Source organism: Mesocricetus auratus, unplaced genomic scaffold (assembly GCF_017639785.1).
Source record: "Mesocricetus auratus isolate SY011 unplaced genomic scaffold, BCM_Maur_2.0 Super-Scaffold_100003, whole genome shotgun sequence".
NCBI lineage: Eukaryota > Metazoa > Chordata > Mammalia > Rodentia > Cricetidae > Mesocricetus > Mesocricetus auratus.
In genome coordinates, this window is record NW_024429188.1 from 54,703,349 (window position 1) to 54,722,988 (window position 19,640).

At 38.2% G+C, this 19,640-nt stretch overlaps 1 protein-coding gene and 1 long non-coding RNA gene across 2 annotated transcripts in view; one reads left to right on the forward strand and one right to left on the reverse strand.

The window, feature by feature from the left end:
• Brwd3 (bromodomain and WD repeat domain containing 3) overlaps nucleotides 1–18,116 on the reverse strand; it is a 105,418-nt gene extending 87,302 nt beyond the window's left edge. The window contains exons 1-6 of the mRNA XM_040744330.1: nucleotides 17,885–18,116; nucleotides 17,693–17,751; nucleotides 17,461–17,490; nucleotides 17,005–17,064; nucleotides 9,232–9,382; nucleotides 8,788–8,886 (exon numbers count right to left, since the gene is read on the reverse strand). Coding sequence (XP_040600264.1) covers nucleotides 8,788–8,886; nucleotides 9,232–9,382; nucleotides 17,005–17,064; nucleotides 17,461–17,490; nucleotides 17,693–17,751; nucleotides 17,885–17,915 — 430 coding nt within the window. The 5' untranslated portion in view covers nucleotides 17,916–18,116. The remainder of the gene's footprint in view (nucleotides 1–8,787; nucleotides 8,887–9,231; nucleotides 9,383–17,004; nucleotides 17,065–17,460; nucleotides 17,491–17,692; nucleotides 17,752–17,884) is intronic.
• Nucleotides 18,117–18,242: 126 nt separating this feature from the next.
• LOC121140002 overlaps nucleotides 18,243–19,640 on the forward strand; it is a 152,480-nt gene continuing 151,082 nt past the window's right edge. The window contains exon 1 of the long non-coding RNA XR_005876813.1: nucleotides 18,243–18,449. This is a non-coding gene — a long non-coding RNA (uncharacterized LOC121140002). The remainder of the gene's footprint in view (nucleotides 18,450–19,640) is intronic.

Genomic DNA, 19,640 nt, shown 5'->3' on the forward strand with positions numbered 1-19,640 from the left:
AACATGGGAGGACAGACGCAGATAAAGCCAGCTGCAAAGTTAACAGGAAACAATGCTTTACCCAAGGTTATGCAGCAGTTTTAAAATATCATTATTGAACCTCCCGCTCACTCCTTGACCAGTACTGTTTTCTAACCAATGATTTGCGCAGACTCAGTTGCTATTTTCACTTACTCCAAGAGAGAAATATCTACCCCTTAAACTGCCTTTGCTTAATAATAACACCCAATCCCTAGATAATGCTCCCTATTCCTAATTTGCCTCAGAAACAGCCACCAATCTAGAACTGATCTAACTTCCTTTAAGCCCTCCTAAGAATTCCTTAGTTTAGGCCAAAAGTCATAAAGCTGTTTCCATCACTCAGAGACCTTCTGTGTTTTCATGAGCTGCCTCTCTCACTCTGTGAAATGATAAATCTGATTTTGTCAGATTACAGGCTAACGATGGTCTTTACTGAGTATACTTTAAATATGAAACTTAATTGAATTACCCTATATAATCTGGAGTTTAGTACTGACAAAATCCTTACCCTGAATAAAACTTCTGAGCCTAAAACAAAACTGCAAGAAAGAAGGGTAACTCACTGAATGTTGATAGGTATTATTTTGATAAATATGATAATATGATCAACATTGTGATCAGTAATAGTAAGAAAGAAGAGACTTAAGTAAAGTCAGGGAAATTGTTCTATCAGCTGGGAGAGAACATATTATCAAACTAGTACCAAAAATCACATAAAATCAGAAGTGTACAAAGTGGTGATAATATCTGATTTTTTACATGATTCAGATAACTCTTGAGAAATTATCTGTCCTTGCCAAAATGACAATAGGATTATGTGTGTGTGTGTGTATACTGTTCATGAAATCCTTCTGTAGTTTTCTAATTTAAAAAAAAATTTAAATTACATAAAGATAGAATGCTTCTAATTTTCTTAAGTGAGATTGAAAGGCAAACCAATTTTTTCTGTTTTATTTTAATTAGAAAAGAATACATATTTGCAACTTTAAGCGCAAAAGTATCAAAACCCCTGGAAAGGCTAGTGAGACATCATCACAGCAAAGGCACTTGCTACCATGCCTGGCTCACTCACTGAATCCAATGCCAGGGACCCATATGGTGGGAGTGATTCTCTGACCTCCTCCCCTTGGTGTACATGTGCGGGGATAGGTGAGTGCACACACACACAAACACACACACACACACACACACAGCCATTTTGGAAACAGTAAGCTGGGGCTGTAGTTTATGTAACATACAACAAGTGTTTATGTAACATACATGAAGCCCAAAGTCCCATCTGAAGCACTGTAAAAAAAAAAACAAACAAACAAGCCAAACAAACAAAACAGGTAAAACTCAGCATCAGCTCTATATCTGCAAAGGAAAGTAGGAAATCTGAGTAAAGCTGTTTTTGAGAAATGCTTTAATAACAAGACAAATTAATATCCACTAAATTTGAAAGGTACTAGGAAAGGAATAGAAACAAATTTAAATAAAAGCTACAAAGTCTAGTAAATACATAAAACTACAGAATAATTTCTTTCATCAATTTAATGTTACTATGGATCAACTTAAGTCTGTAAAACCTTAATCATTAATACTAAAAAGTTACAGTTTTCTAAGACGATGCCAATTCTACCCAGAGTTCTCATCTCTAGCACAAATTAGATAACAGTAGTTAGTACAATGGTCTTACTAGATAATGGCCATGGATTTGATTATTACTTAGTAATACTGAGTTACAGAGAAAACCAAGCCAAACAAACAAACAAATACCTAATCATCTTTTCCAGTCCTGCTCAGTCTTTCTGTCAGACTCTCTGCGGTTACTTAAATGCAATATAAGTGGAACTATAAGCATTGTAATTTTGGTTTGTTTTATTTTGTTCTGAGACAGGGTCTCTATGTAGACCTGAATGTCCAGGAACTCCCTTAAAAGACCCGGCTAGCCTTGAACTCAGAGATCCTTATGCTTCTCTCTGCCTCTGTGATGCCCAAATTAAAGACCTGCCCTACCACAAACAGTTTGTATTTGCATATTTCTTATCCTTTTAATCCTCCTCTATACCTTTTAACCTGATTTGGTTATTAAGTCCAGAAATTGTGGATACACCATTCTCCAATTTAACAAATTTAACACTTGCTTTATAACTTCCTTTGTTAAACTATAAAGTTATATTTCTGTAAAGTACTTGATTAAATGTATAGTACAAAAATAAGGACTAAAATATTTGATACGTGTATAAGAAAAAGTTAAGAATAGACAATCCAGGACAGCCTCCAAAACAATACAGAGAAACCCTGTCTCGAAAAAAAAACAACAAAAAAAAATAATAGACTTAAACAAAGAAATTATTTTCATTATACTTTATATGATGAAAAAGAACATAAAATCTATTTTTTCAAGATACTAAAATTTTCAGTTTATATATAGGAATGTACATGTATATACATATATGCAAATTAACAATTAATGAGAAAAAGGAGGCCATGAATTTGAAAGAGAAGAAGGGGTATATGGAAGGATTGAGGGAAGAAAGAGAAGGGGGAAATGCTATAATGCTATAATCTCAAAATCTCTAAAATTACTAATGCTAATATTTCTGCAATACTGATTCCAGAAATGTATGTAAAGGGCTAGAAACTCAGCTGTATCAACAATGCTTTTAAAACAGTTGCTTCAGTCTCCATGTGGCAGTAATTATAGCACTTCCATCCATTTAATATTTAGTAAGCACTCAATGTAGCACATACAAAAGACTGAGTTTATATTTCAGCTGTAATTACTTGCAGGTGTGACAAACAGCTCTTCCTCCTCTCCAGATACATAAAAGGACTTTAGAAGCAACTTAACTAAATGCACAATTATCTAAGTACAAATAGCAGGAAAAGCAAATGGAGCGAGGCAACCAACAATGGACAAAGTCTGGCAAAAGAAATGACCCAAGGACAAGAAATAGGAACTACTGAAAATTAGGGAGGAAGAATGACAACTGTTTCTGAAAGAACCTCAGTCGTCTACTCAAGATAAAACCAGTTTAGCTGAGAGTAAGTGCTTTCTTCACGTTTACATGTATTTATTAAAAAGAGGCAGATTTCCCACCTCCATGTAAATTCTGGCATTAACTATGACACATGCAATGACCAGTAAGTCAAGAGACAACCAATGCTAACTGAAGCCTATGTCAACTTGTAAATAATAATTTGGCTTTAGAATTAATGCACGCCTCCTAAGGTATACACAATATAAATTAAAGGCATGCTATGCAAATTACAGCATCTAGCTGTAAGTAAAAAAATTAAAAATAGAATCTTAATGCATCATACCTTTGACTCAGCCTAGACATACAAAAGCATTCACATTTCTTCTTGGGGAATAGTGTCAGTATGTAACTAAATGAGTTAAGTCACACCTTTGCCCTTCTAAGGGAAACTGTATGACAATCGTTTTGATATGAAAATAGGAGAATTTCTAAACTTTTTGCCATGATGGATAATAATTACTATTCTTGAAAGTCACATTGAACTTTTATAATATCACTTCCCTAATGACAAACTAGCTCAGCAGATCTGTGTTTGCATAAAATCTTAGTCTTAACTACTAGTTCCCAAACAAACATTAATCTTTAAAAAGATGAAGAAATAACATTTAGCAGTAATAGGGTAAGACCCCAAGCAATATCACAAATAGAGCATATGCCCCAGTATTTACTTAAGTTATATTCAGTATTTATAGTGTTTGGGGTTAGTTCAAATTTCTTCCTAATTTAATCTTGGCACAATGAAAACCCAATTGTATTAGACATGCATCCAGCTAATGGCACAACTAAAGTGTAAATAAAAATTCAAATCTTATAGCCATCTCTTTTTCTAAAATTTCTTTTCATTGGCATGAGTTTTTCTATATGTATGTCTGTGTGCATAACTGGTACCTATAGAGGTCAGAGAAGGAAGGATGGTGGATCCCCTGAAACTGGAGTTATAATGGTTATGAACCGCAATGTGGGTTCCAAACTCAAGTCTTCTGCAAGAACAGCAAGTACTCTTACCCACCATCTCTCCAACCCCTATAGTCATACTGTGTTTTCTCTAGAGAAATTTAGAAATTCACCCTTGATCAAGGTATCCACACATTTATTTAAAGTCTGATATCAGTTAGCATGGAGATTAGTATCTGGGAATTAACTCCCAAATTCCTTCAGCATGCTCCCTCACCTCCATTTCACTAAAATGCTAAGCATTATTACCAAATAACTGCACAAAATATAGGAACATTAGAATACACAGTGTAGCATACTGTAGAATACAGGTGAGGTCAGAAAGTTTATCTTTTAAGCTTATTTATGTGTATGGGTATTTTTCTGCATGCACATCTGTGTACCATATACATGGCCTGGTGTCCAAAGAGGCCAGAAGATGATGTCAGATGCCCTGGAACTGAAGCCACCATGTGGGTGTTATGAGCTGAAGCCCTGGTCCCTTAAAAGAACAGTAAGTACTCGTAAGCACTGAGCCATCTCCAGTCCTCAAATACTCTGGTATGCCTGTAGTCTCAGCACTTCGGAGGTGGAAACAAGAGGTCTAAGGGTTCAAGGTTGCCCTACTACATTTGTAAGTTTTATCATTTTTTGTTTGTTTTTCGAGACAGGGTTTCTCTGTATTGTTTTGGAGGTCTGTAGACCTCGAACTCAGAGATCTGCCTGCCTCTGCCTCCCGAGGTGCCACCAACGCCCGGAGTTTTATATTTTTAATGCAGAAAAAATGTTTAACTCCTCATAGTTTGATCTCTAAAGATCATATCACACCAATTCTTTTTAATTTCATAAAGTATATTTTATCACATTCTTTTTTAAAATGAAAGTTTTACAGGAATGTTTTGCCAATGGTCAGAATTGTATTTGGCAAAGCCCTGCTGTAAAACTTTCTTTTTCTTTCTTTCTTCCTTATTTTTGATTTTTTGAGACATGCTTTCTCTGTGCAACAGTACTAGCTGTCCTGGAACTCACTTTGTAGATAGACCAAGCTGGCCTCAAACTCACAGAGATCTGCCTGTCCTCTGCCAGCCAAGTTCTGTGATTAAAGGCGTGCGCCACCACCGCCTGGCTAAAACTTTGATTTTTAAAAAGAGTAAAAGTAAATTCTTTGATGTTCTCAAAGAATTAAAAAAATAAATAATTAGCAAACACAAAGTCCTGTATTCAATCTGAAGCACCCCATAAAGCCAATCATATTGGGAGATAGCTGTAATCTCAGTCAATAGGATAGAGACACAAGAATCATGTCAGAAGTCATTGTCTGCTACACAGTAAGTACATGCCTAGTCTGGACTACGTGAGACCCTGCATCAAAAAATGTACCCTAACAGGAATATAGCTTAATATAAATTACTTGCTTAAAATATATGTACATAAATTACTGATGAAATTCCAAACATAAAAGTAAGAGGGTTATGTCCATTTTTATCTTAAAATAAATCTTTAAAGTAGAAATAGAGGGCAAGTAACATCTTCAAATTGATTCAATAAAAACATTTGATACTTAGTAATGAAGATTGCCTAATTTTAATCTTAAAATAAGGAACAAAGCAAAGATACTCAGTCCATCCTTACTATTTCAACCATTACATAACGCAAGAAGGAAAATTCAAGGGAAAAGAGATAACAGTAAACCTATCTTTCTGTGTTGTCATAATCACCCACATAAAAAACTCAAAGTATCTTTTTAAAGGTCACCAAATTTAGTAAATGATTATCACAAAGTGTAGCCAAAAATAACTGAAAAATGCAGTATCTATGACCTAACAAATAAAAACTGAAATCGAGCTGGGTGGTGGTAGTGCACACCTTTAATCCCAGCACTTCGGAGGCAGAGACAGGAGGATTTCTGTAAGTTTGAGGCCAGCCTGGTCTACAGAGAGAGTTCCAGGACAGGCTCCAAAGCTACAGAGAAACCCTGTATGAAAAAACCAATAAATAAATAGCTGAATATTTGCCAAAATTGAGTAATGTATTCATTGGTATTTGAAAGAAAAGCCCCAAAGCTTATCTGCAGCAATTCAACAGTGGAGTATAAAGCTTATATGAAGGCTAAGGATGAAAAATTGAAAATTTTTTGATCTGGTGTTAGGCAACAACTTCTTAGATAAGACACAAAATACCATATACTTAAAAGAAAAACCCTAATGAGCTGTGAGTTCGAGGCCAGCCTGGTCTACGAAGTGAGTTCCAGGATAGCCAGGGCATACACAAAGAGAAGCCCTGTCTAAAATACCATAGTAATAAAATAATTTAAAGCTTGGCATGGTGTCACATACCATCATTAATCCTAGCACCCTGCATGTAAAGAGCAACATATATCTTTGAACACAAGTAAGTTCATAAGAAAAACAAATCTTCAAGTCAATTCAATCAATTTTCAAATAAAAAATACTGGTATATACACTATCCCTGACAAAGTGAAAAAAATAGAATAAGCAACACAAATCCATTAAGACCTAACCAAGTCATCTATTCTGTCAAGTAACATCCAGGCTATGAAAAAGTTTTGTAAGTACTGCACTTCTAAATAACCAATTTCTCTTACGAAGTTTTATGCTTAATCAATGATTTTGTCTGTCTTTTAAAATAATCTCTACCCTCAATTTATGTAATCTCTAGGGGTTAATAATTTCTACTAACTTATGGTATATAGAATAGCATTCCTTTTGAAAAACTGTTCCTAAACCAGGCATGGAGGCATACATCTGTAATACCGGCATTTGAGAGGCAGAAACAAAAAGATTATCATGAGGCTACCCTAGGTATGAGACCTTGTCTCATAAAGCCAACAAGTCAACAAGCAGTTGTGCAAGGTGGTGTATACCTTAATCCAAGCACCTGGAAGGCAGATGCAAGTCAGAGATATATAATGAGACCTTGTCTAAACATTTTTTAAAGTCAACAACAAAAAGTATTCTTTTTATCTGAAATTTATACATTCAAATTTTAAAGCACAGTGTATAAGCACTAGGAACTATAGAAAAATATGTCATTTTATGGAATCCAAATGACATTCGAGCACCTTGGTTTACAACCACTTGGGAAATCCTAGTTCTTTTGTTTTTTGGTTTCTTTTTTTTGGTTTTTCAAGACAGGGTTTCTCTGTATTGTTTTGGAGGCTGTCCTGGAACTTGCTCTGTAGACCAGGCTGGCCTTGAACTCACAGAGATTTGCCTGCCTGTCTCCCAAGTGATGGGATTAAAGGCGCGGGCCACCAACGCCCATCCAGGAAATCCTAGTTCTAATCAACATGGTTTTAGACTGAGATATAACATATTGGTAGACTAGTAACTAGTAATTCTTCAAAGTGATTTGGTCAGAGATGTCCCAAGGATAATTAAGGACATCTGAATAAACTGGTGATATTTTGTCATAAAAAAATAGAACAAGGAGCTGGATGGTGGTAGTGCACACCTTTAATCCTAGCACTGAGTAGGTGGATCTCTTTGAGTTTGAGGCCAGCTTAGTCTACAAAGTGAGTTCCAGGACAGCAGCAAGGTGTATGTAGTGAGTAGTTCATGTCTATAATTCCAAGATTCAAAGGACAAGTTAGATGGACTGCCTGGTTACACAGTAAATTCCAACCCAGTATGGGAAACAGCAAGACCATGTCACAAAACAACAATAAATAGAAAGATGACTGATATAAAATACATAACATCATTATAAACTTGGCAAAGAAATATAAACAGAACATACATTTGTTTCCTTCTGAAAGCTATCTTTAAACAGTTCCCTGTAAAACTTTGTGGAAAGTCAATAAAAAGACATAGAAATACAAAACCATATGGCTAAAACCACCCCGTACAACATGTTCACAAATGTTTCCAAGGCAGGCAACTACTATAATCTCAACGTTTGTGAAGTGGAAGCAGAAATGATCAGGAGTTCAAGGTCACCCTCTGCTACAGTGAACTGGGGTTAGACTAAACTACATGAGATCCTGTCTCAAAAACAAACCAAGTTCCTGCTAAGAAAGAATGAAATAGAAAAGGTCATCTTTTACAAAATGACATTTGCTTAGGTAGAAAATGACTTTAAAAATATAACCCTGAGTGAGGCCCATGAGGTGGCTCGGTGTGTAAAGGCACCTGCACCCACGTTTGCTGACCTGGTTTCACACCTGAGATCCAGATGGTAAAAGAAATCCAAAGTCTAAAAGTTGTTTTCTGACCTCCATACTTGTGGGGTAGCAGGTACATATTCATACACACACACACACACACACACACACACACACACACACACCGACACAGGCACACTCACAACACACACAAACAAATGCAATGTTATTTTTGAAGCATATGGTCCCATTAAGAAAATTTGTAGGGCTGGAGAGGAAACTTAGTGGTTAGGAGTGCTTGCCCTTCCAGAGGACCCAGTTTAGTTCCCAGAACCTATATGGCTCACAACTGCTGATAGTCCTGCCTCTGAGGATCCAACACTCTCTTCAGGTCTCCTGGGGCACCCTCAGGCATATAGTATACACATACAAAGACACATGTACACACACACACACACACACACACACACACACACACACAAACCAATCTTCAAAAAATTAACTAAGAATGTAAACAGTTTGTTTATACTTCAAATTCAATCATGGAGCCTACTTTTGGCTATCAAAAGAATTTAAGAATGAATCAAGATCCAGGACAGCCAGAGCTGTTACAGAGAAACCCTGTGTCAAAAATAACAACAAAAAGAACAAGAATATATTTATAACTTGCATGATATTACTTACCCACATTTGGAGGTTTCACATAATTTACAGGTAGTTCTGGAGGTCTGCCTCTGTGTAGAGCTGCAAAAGCAGACCCATTCCATAGTGTACTTTTACAGTCTATATAAAAAGACCAAAAGTTAGTTAAGGAAACAAACAAACGAGCAAACAAACATTTTTCAAGTCTCAACACAAAAGGACTTGATTTTACACATTTAGAAATTCTCTTGTAGCCAGGTGGTGGCCCAGACAAGTAAGTTCCAGGACAGCCAAGGTTGAGAAACCCTACCTCCAATACCAAAAAAAAAATAAGAAAGTCACTTGTACATTTAGAAAATTATTAAAATCCAGCAAGTGCATACAAACTTTAAAAGCATTTTAAAGGCATGTAACTATTCATTTGAAACTACACTGATCTCTGAATCTTCCTCTTTAACAGTGTTAAGTATCTAAAAATATCCTTACCTTTGGCATCCCGTAACAGAGACTGCCGACCAACACCTAGTAATGTCTGTACCCCAGGAACGCTCTGAGGGATCTCCTTATCTAATAAGGGACCAATCCTCTCACAAATTTTAAGGAGGTAGTCTGGAGGAATGTGTGCATTGGCTGCCACCTAAAAATCATAAATAACACACAAGAAAAAGAACACTTAGTTCTAAGGTACCAACTTATTCCATCAGAGAGCAAAAGTATTTTAAAATATGAAATTAAGAAAATTAAAAATAAGTATTTAATATTTGAACCAATTTTAAGAAACAGGCATAATGGGGCTAGAGAGATGTCTCAGTGGCTAACAGCACATACTGCTTGTAATACCAGAAAACCTAATACCTCTACCCTACACACAAACACACTTAAAAGTAATTCAAATAAATCATTAAAAAAGAAACAGATACAATAAGCATATTTAAATGTTGTCATAGCACTCACATAGCACAAGCCTCTAATTTACAGATCTTTATCAAATCATGTTAAAAATAAAAACCAAGTGATGTGTAAATTCTCTGACTTCATTTATTAAGCACTGAGAATTAACTGGTTAAGAAAATAATCAATAATCTGAGGCAGATGCAGGCAGATCTCTGTTCTGTGAGTTCTTGGCCAACCTGGCCTACATAGCAAGTTGCAGACCCACACAGCAAATTCCAGGCACACACAGCAAGTTCCAGGCCCTCTCAGGATACATAGTGAGATCTTATCTCATAGAAAAAAAGAAGAAAAATAGCTGAACTACTAGTGCCTAGCAAAGAGGCACATGCCTAAAATTCCAGCCCTAGGAGGCTGAAGCAAGAGGATTACAAAAAGTTAACAGCCAACATGCACTACATACTGAGTTGCAGGCCAGCCTGAGCTACACAGCAAGACTCTTCTTTCTCAGAAGAAAAGTGGTAACAGGTGTATCACCACACCAAGCAATTTGGGTCAATTTTTTGTAAGCTTTTGTCAAAATTAATTATAATCTACTAAAACAGGTAGCAGTTAGCTAATGATCACGATGTTCCAAAATAACAGCAATCATGCTTCAGATTTGTATTTAGAGAAGGAAATACTTTGTACTATTGTTCACATCTTCAGTTTGCTTCAACAAAAACATACTCATAAAGAACTATACTTCATTAAAGTATGCAAGTAATACTAAAATCAAAGCATAAGATGACTCAATCTAAAAATATTATCTATAGAAATCGATATCCTTATGTCCCAGTGATGATAATTACCGTTCCCATTAGCTTATTTAATAAGTATACCTCATGTAAATATATACATTATCTGAAAGGGAAAAAAAGCTTCATGAAAGCTTCACGGTACTGTCTATTTACATAGACACAAATTATGCAAATTTCCCAATACTCTTGAACAAAATGAGTTACTTATAGCAAACAATTCTTATATGGGAGATTTTGCACAGAGTAGTAAGTTGATGTCTTTCTTGGCAAATATTTTTTGGCCCTTGACCAACTTAACAGTTATGTATACTTGTTATAAAACCCTAAATAAGCCAGGTAATGGTGACCCACATCTTTAATCCTAGCACTTGGGAGGTGGAGGCAAGTGGATCTCTGTGAGTTCCAGGATAGCCAGGGCTACACAGAGACACCCTGTCTCTGGAAAAAAAAAGTACATAACCACAGGTTCAGTAAACCTAGAGACACATGATGTCCTCCCCCAAACCCCTCAAAAGGATTCCACTGTCCTAAGAGAAGTAACAGTCTCTGTGCAGAAAACAAACCAGTAAACAGAAAAAAATCAAAACTTCAAGTGCCAGGGGAGCATACAGAGACCTAAAGAAGCAAAAACAGCCAGGCAATGGTGTATACACCTTTAATCCCAGCACTCAGGAAGCAGGGACAAGCAAGTCTCTGAGTTCTAGGCCTGCCTGGTCAATGAAGGATGGGCCAGGGCTACACAGAGAAATGCTGTCTGGAAAAACCTAAAACAAACAAACAACAAACAAAAAGAACCCAACAAAAATAAAAAGTATCAATTTTTTCCCCTAGAGGAAAGAGCTGTGTCTCTTAAATGGTCTCTAATTAATAATTTAGGTTTACTTAAAAGTCAGGATTGAATCACATACATCTTAAATCTTTTGTCAACTTTATAGAAATAAGAATGTCTGATTTTCAAATAATTAGGTAAGAAATGTTACTGAATATGAAGGCGGATAGTTGCACAGAAATGGAAATAGGAACTGGTTCTCTAATAAGAACCTTTTTTTCTCTCTCTTTGGTTTTTTTTTTCCAGACAGGGTTTCCTTGTGTAACAGCCCTGGCTGTCCTGGAATTTGCTTTGCAGGCCAGATCCACCTGCCTCTGCCTCCTAAATGATGGGATTAAAGGTGCGCCACCAGGTCTGGCTCCAGAGCACTAATTAGCAGAACAAGTTACAAGGAGTTAAGACTCCCTACAACTCCCCTTTGTAAATGTTAATCAGTATTAATAGCAGTTTTTGTTTTCTTTCCACCAGTTTAAAGATTGCCCCAGGAAAAAGAAACCACAAACAACCCTCCTTGGGTCAAGCATTCTTTAGGTTTCTACACTTCAAGAAGAGCTAAAAGTGGCTGGGTTTGGGGTACATTTCTTTAATCTAAAGGCAGAGGCAGAGGCAGGCAAATCTTGGTGAGTTCCAGGCCAGTCTGGTTTACACAGCAAGTTCCAGAACAGCCAGAGCTACAGCTACAATGTAATATTGTCTAAAAACAACAAACAAAAGAGGAGGGGAAGGAAGCTTGCTAAAAGGGCTATAAACCTGAGTGTAGATAAAAAAAAAAATCAAGGAAAGTCTATAAAGTCAGTAAAGAAGGTACAATGAAGGGAATAAACTCATTATCAATTTAAATAATCTGTGTGTGAGTGAAAGTGTGTGTGTGTGTGCGTGTGAGAGAGAGAGACAGAGTGAGACAGTATATACACAAATATAATATTTACAAATATACATGAAACAATAAATTGCCTTTAAATTGCTGTTTGTTACCAAAAAGTTTCCTAAGTATTCAGTGAACAATTGAAAAACAAAAGTACACAAATTATACTACCAGTCATGTGAAAAACATAACAGAGACGGTTTCAGGCAGGCTGGAAAGATGGTTCAGTGGGTAAAGAGCTTACCACACTATCAGGAGGACCTTAGCTTAGATCATCAGCACCCATGTAATCCTAGCCATGATGAGATGGACACAGGAGAATCCCTGGGGTTTTCTGACCAGCTAGTGTAGCTGAATTAAAACTGTAGATTCAGTGAGATACTGTCTCAAACAATAAGGTGTATGGAATGAATATTCTATTAAAAATAATAAGGAATGCCAAGAGTAGGAGAGCAATGGTCTTCCCCAGGGAAGAGCACAGCAATTGGTTATCCAATACTACATGGTCAGCCCTAAACATATACACACAATTAACATACAGAGTGAGCAGGTTATATTTAGGAATATATATGCATATACAAATACATATATTCATGTAACAACAATCAATGAAAAAAGAGATAAGGCATTTGAAAGAGAAAAATAAGGGGTATATGTGAGGGTTTGGAGGGAAGACAGAAGGGGAAATGATGAAGTTATGTTATACACTAAAAACAAAAGAAAAAACAAATTTTACTCTGGTGCTTACTAAAAAGTAAAGAAAAGGACAGAGCAACTGAGGATACCCCATCAACCTCTGGCCTCCACATGCACAGAAAACGCACGTAAATTCGTATATTCACACACACACCTCACACACAGGGAGAGAGACTGGGAAGACTTCAAGGAAATTTTTGTAAGCAGAATTCATGAAATCTAAATTCCTACCTCCCTATCATCACTTATAATACCATTTCACTTGTACTGAGATCAGTTTTTCCAGAATTATCAAATAAATCAGCAGAAAAATGTTAATCACTTCATGCATTGTCTACACCCAAATCTAGTTAAGTGATTTTAAAAAATCTGTTTAAGTGATCAACAATGTGCGCTTGGCTCTAGTAAGTCAATAGCAACAACAGCTTCCTGAGACTACCTGCTCTACCATGACATCAGTTATTGTGGTGACGCTGCACTGTATTGGATGTGAGGAGCACGCGTTTAGGTTTCGCATGCTTCATTCTGTTCTTTGTAACTGTGACTGTATGTCACAAAGCAGATTTTAAATCATTCCATGCTTACACATTCCATAACTATCCTACCAGCACTCAAAAATTAGTCTGCTAGTCTAGTAGCCAATTTAAGTTATTGTTAGCAACTAGACAAAAGCTGGGCAAGGTAAGAAAAGAATATAGGTATGTCTGGAATGTTAATATATTGTCTTAAAGTAGTTGTTATGAATCAAATGACAAATATAAAAACACTCTTAATAGGGCTAGGGCTGTGGTTTGGTTGTAGTGTTTGCTTTGTATGCATGATGCATTTGGTTTAATCCCCAATACTGCCAAAAGTTTTAAAACCTGAATATTTTATAGAAAGATAATTCTTAGAATGATAACAATTATCTTCATAAACACATACACTCTTTTTAGAGACAATACTGAATATGTCATCTTTTTTGAACATATAACTTTGATAAATTCATTTTAATATAATCATGGCCTCATGTACTCTATATATTAAATAAGGATAATACAACCTATGCAATTCTAATACAATTGCTAACTAGTGCTTTCAATTTCATGAATGAAAAATGCAGACATGGGGGATACAGAAAAAGAACAAGGTACATAACATAAAACATTAAGTGAAAAAGCAAGGTTAAATAGTTTATCTGAATACATATAGTCAAATGTACAAAATCCTCTGCATATAAAATTTTAAATATATATGAAAGGTCTTGGAATGTAGCTTATGCATGAGACCCTTGGTTTCATCCTGTGTGTGTGTGTGTGTGTGTGAGAGAGAGAGAGAGAGAGAGAGAGAGAGAGAGAGAGAGAGAGAGAGAGAGAGAGAGAGAGAGAGAGTTTACGAACACATAGCCCAGGCACATGGTGGCACATGCCTGCTGGGAACACTGCAGAAATAGGAAGGTAAGTTTGAAGCTACAACAGTATCACAAATTCTACACAAAAACTCACAATACCAAATACCAAAAAACACCTCACAATACCAAATACCAAAACTCACAATACCAAATACCAAAAAACACCTCACAATACCAAATACCAAAACTAAATAAATATTGATGAGGTGGGTCATACCTGTAATCCCAGCATTTTAAAGACTGAAGCAGGGGGCTGCTTTGAGTTTGAGGCGAGGCTGGGCTACATAACGAACTCCAGGTGAGCCTACACAACAATATGTGACCCTGTCTCAAACAAGCTAACAAAACAGAAATATATGACAGAATAAAATGAAGTCCATGTAAATAGATAAATGCATTAACAATAATTTTAAAGGGCAACTCTTAAGGACTAAGCAAGCCTTAGTACTAATTGTAAAAGCCCATTTAAATCAACTCTGGACTTCTGGAGAGTGATCTTCAATATATGACAAAAGCTTCAAAGCTGGTGAGGTCCTTTGACCTTATTCATAAATCCACTTTAGAAAATAAAGTTCAAGGGACTCTTGGGGAAGAAGGTAGCAAAAAGGGTCATCTAATTATGCAAAACTATTAGTGAAAAAGTGAATACAAACCAGATGAGCAATTGGAAATGGAGAACAAATCATAGTGTCTAAAATACATCTAATTGTTTTATTTTACCATTACAAGGACAGCTATTCAAATAACACTAGTCATGCAAAAGTACTGTCAGAAAAATATAAAGCAGAAAACAGACACAGATCATAATTCTGGAAAAAATTGCATTTACAATTTAAGAAAAGAACTAGTAAACTGGCTTTAAAATTGTGTGGTGGGGATGGGCAGTGGTGGCACAAGCCTTCAATTCCAGGCAGATCTCTGTGAGTTCAAGGCCAGCCTGATCTACAGAGCCGTGTTCCAGTACAGTCTACAAAAGCTACAGAGAAACCCTGTCGCAAAAAAAAACCCAAAAATTGTGTGGTGAGGAGAATTTTTGTTGTTGTTGTTGTTTTTCGAGACAGGGTTTCTCTGTATTGTTTTGGAGGCTGTGCTGGAACTCCCTCGGTAGACCAGGCTGGCCTCGAACTCACAGAGATCCGCCTGCCTCTGCCTCCCAAGTGCTGGGATTAAAGGCGTGTGAGTCTTTAAAATAGACTTTTTCCTTTTAAGGTTCCTTTTGCCATTTGCTCAAAAATGATCTACTGGCACACACATTTGTAAACTGGAAAGAGAAAAATACAAACAAAAAACACTGTCCATACATCTAGATATTAAAACTATTTTCAAACATATACCTGCTAAAACACATATTAGTGAATAGTTTTATGTTCTGTGGTACAAATAGAACTTATATATAATAACGACAACAACATAAAACTCTGACCAAAAGTTAATAGTAAGAGGTGTTCAGAAATAATTTGTAGCCAGCTGAGAAATTATAAACATTGTCAGTACTGGTGTTGGCATTCACTCTTGTTATAATTGTAGCATTTTTTTATTTGCAAGACATTAAGAAAAAAATCAGTAGATTCTGTAATAATTAACATGCCTTCACTCTTGTAATACATAAAAAGTATCAAAATGAATACCATGGCAATTTACATGTTTTCTTATTACAAGAAAATTTTACATAATTTTTTATTTATTCTACTACCCTTCCAACTTTTTTCCACTTTGTCTGATTTTTCTCATTTAGATCTTATTTTTAGGAAAAAGAGCTGAATTTAGATTTTATCATCACTCCTTTTATCATTATACAAGTCTACATCTGTGACTAACAGAAGAACCTCCTTCCCAAATTATAAAGGATCACCTTTTTGTCTCAGTGCAGAGCAGAAGGTGCACATACATTACAAATTATGTTTGCAGGAGAAACAACAGTCAATCCAATAGCTTTGGTCCTTAACTAAAGTATATTCTATTTTTTTTAAATGCCCATTGTTGTTTCCTAATCCCCAAACCATGTTCACCTACCCCAAAAGGTCATAAACCATAGTTTTGGTTTAGTGAAAACATATTTGTACAAATGCGATTTACTGATGAATTAATGAGCAATTTTCTAAGACCCGAAATATACAACAATGTTTCTATTCAGTAGTCCATTATCTAAAGACCGCAAATCTTGGAATTCACTCGGCGGTCCTTAGTATCTTTATTTGTGTCGTTTTCCTCAGTTACGAGTCAGCTCCCCTTCTGAGCCCTTCTCCCCTCCCCTCTAAAAAGAAAAAAAAAAAGAAAGAAAGAAAAAGGAGGAAAAGAGAGAGAGAGCGAGAGAGGAGCGAGAGGAAAAAAAAAACCACCCAAGCCTGGCCTCAGTTCCCGTATTTCAAGCCAGGACCAACCAGAAACCAGTTTTCTTCCACTAATCCGGAACTCCGGGCTGTTACCAACGCTGTCATTGGCCAGCGTCAGTCCTTGGTACGTGCCCCAAGATAACCCCCTGGTTTCTGTCCCTTCTCCCCCTACAATGGGCCTTCTCCGATGTTTGTAACATAGTCGTAATCCACAACACAGCACCTCTGATAACCAACTCACATTCCTCAAAGTTTTCGGGTGAAAAAAAGCAAGGCTGGAGGAGGGCAAGGTACCCTTTCGAACACGCTGGGAGGGGGAAGGGGCAGTCGTTCGAACACCAAACAGCAGGCTCCGGGAGCCTTGCGGGCTGAAGGGTCAGGGGCGGGTTGGGGGCACAAGGTGGGGAGGGAGTGGAGAAAGAGTTGGGCTAAGTTGAAATGAAAAGTTTACTAACCAGATCCTCGAAGCTTCTTCGGTGCTCTTTCCCCTCCCAGTCTAAGCGGCGCGGAATCAGCTGGGGGCCAGAGGAAAAGAAAAGGGGGGGTGAAGGAAAAGCCTCTACTCCCCATCAGGGGAACCCAGCCCGGAGTCCAGTCCTAGACCCTTAAGCACTATCATTTCCCCAGTCCCTACAGCTACTGCCGCCGTGCCGGGGTGGGGGGGTGGGGGGCAGGCCAAAGGGAAGGAAACCCTGAAAAAACACCTCCCGCAGGAAGAAAAGGCAACGAGTTAAGACCACTGCGTTGTCCGCCCCTTCTGAGAAAGAACACAGCTTACCCCAAGTGACAACAGCCTGGAGTGTCCAGCTCGAAGGCTCCCTCCGGGCCCCTGCCCTCGGCCCCTGCCCTCCCTTACCCTTCTTCCAGTTTCTCCCCAGCCCTCCCCAGCGCTTCCCAAAAGGGGTCCATACCTGATGCTCCTCGAGCTCTTGCACTAGCACCTGAGGAAGAGGGAAACACGGGTGTGAGGAGCAGACTGGGGCGCCAACCCATTCCTCCCACCCCGCTTCCAACACAGCCGCTGACTGTAGGACTAATCGAGGCCGGCCTTTCCCTCACCCTCCACTGCACTGCTCACCCGGTGCCTCAATTTCCCCATTGGGACCATTTCCCAACACTCCCAGATATCCTTCTCCCTCTCACCTGAGCGGATTTGTTACAGGGTCCGGACTGCAAGAACCTAGCGATCAGGTAATACAGCTCTAAAGAAGGGGTGGGGGGTGGGGGGGAGATGTTGAGAGAGAGGCAAGGAAGAGAGATACAAGCTTTTAAAAAAAATTCTGACAGCCGTCGCGCAAAGCCCCCGTCCCTTTAGCCCCCGGCTCAGCTACCCACCGGCTTCGATCTGGGTAGGTGCCGCCGCCATCCTTTTCCCGAGGGGGTTTGGGGGCTTCGCTCCGGAGGGTTGGCGGGGGCGGGTGGGGGCGCTGCCTCTATTGTGGTGAAGCCCCCATGCTTGGGAGTCCCGCCGCTTCCGCCGCACTCCTCGTCCCAGTTTCGGTCTCTCTCGGATTCATCGCATCACGTTTCGACCCATAGATATTCTAGCCCAAGAGCCGAGGAGGCGGAGGAGGAAGGAGAGCAAGAGAGAAGGAGAGGGAGGAGCCGAAGTCGCTGAGGGGTGGGCGGGGGCAAAGGGGGGTGGAGTCACGGAAACGGGGGAAACGGGAGGGAGCAGCCTGCAGTGCTCACGGCTCGCCACTAGAGGCACTAAGGCCGACAACGAGCTCCAGCCGCCTAAGCGGGCCTGAGGTTGCCTAGTTACTGCCCAGGGAAGGAGGAAGAGGTGCTAAAAGCCTGCAGACGCTCTGGCAACCCCTGTAAAACTCTGTGGTGGCGTTGGCGTCCCATAGCGCCGGAGTTGCTTACCCTTCCTGTGAGAGCGATCGGACCCTTTCCGGTGAGGGAATCTTTCGTGAGAAACTTGTGATGGACTAACTTGAACTAACTAACTACTTTAGGTCACCGAAAGGGTTTAATTTGTTTGTTCTGTCTCTACCCTCAAAGAAATGACGCTGGCCACTAAAGATTTTGTGTCCAAAGGAGGAACACTGCACCAAATGAAAGTGCTGTACTTACCTGATGACCGGAGTACGGAGATAATATTCTTGTAGAAAAACCACTTAAAATATCCCCCTTGATTCTGATAAGTTTTGCGTGAGGAATTGACACTTTAACCAGGAAGCCGTTTCCAGCTTCTGAAATGTTCAATATATTTTCTCCATTCCTGTAGATTAAGTTTGAACTCTGTTTTGAAACACTGCCAAAACATTTAAAAAGTTCTTAAATATCCACTCGAATTTGGATAGAAATGAATGTTTGTTTTGTTTTGTGATATTTTCTGACGTGCTCTCACTATTTAGCCAAGACTCACCTGGAGTTCAATGACAATCCTCCTGCCTCACTTCCCTGGGACTGAAATCACAGGCATAAATCACACTGCTAGTTTACAAACTTGTTTTCTACAGGTTTTAGACTACAATTATTTTACGTGTAGCCTCCACTCATAGCACAGCATTGACTTTTGGTGATGGGTAAAATATTCAGCAATCCAAGGAATTGTATAATAGACACAGATGTAGTAAACTGGTTCACTTACCCACTTTCTTTTAATGTTCTTTGCCCATTGTATACTTTGAAATAAGAATTCATTGAAGCTAAACCTGATGGGATAAAACTTCTTTGAAATGTATACATTATTTGCACTTGAAAATATTCAAATGTGAAGGTTCACCTTCTAAATGAGAGTTTGGTCTTCTGATATAGGAAGCTCAGCCAGTACCACAGTGGGCCTAGAATTCCATTAAGTTAACATAAACTTAGTATGTCCCTGTCAACTCTTTCTGCCCGTTTCTTTTATACAGAAATTAATAACAATACAAGGTAACTGTGAAATGCCATGCTTATCTTTGGTATGAACATTATTTGGAAAAGCAGATAAAAGAAATATGAAACCTCAGAAAATCATTCTAAGGGGTTTATTGAAATAATAATTTTTATAGTTCAATATAATATAATTAACAGTTAACCTTTACCAAGTCATTACCACACATGTTACCTGTTATAGCTCATGTAATTCTTACAGTGACTT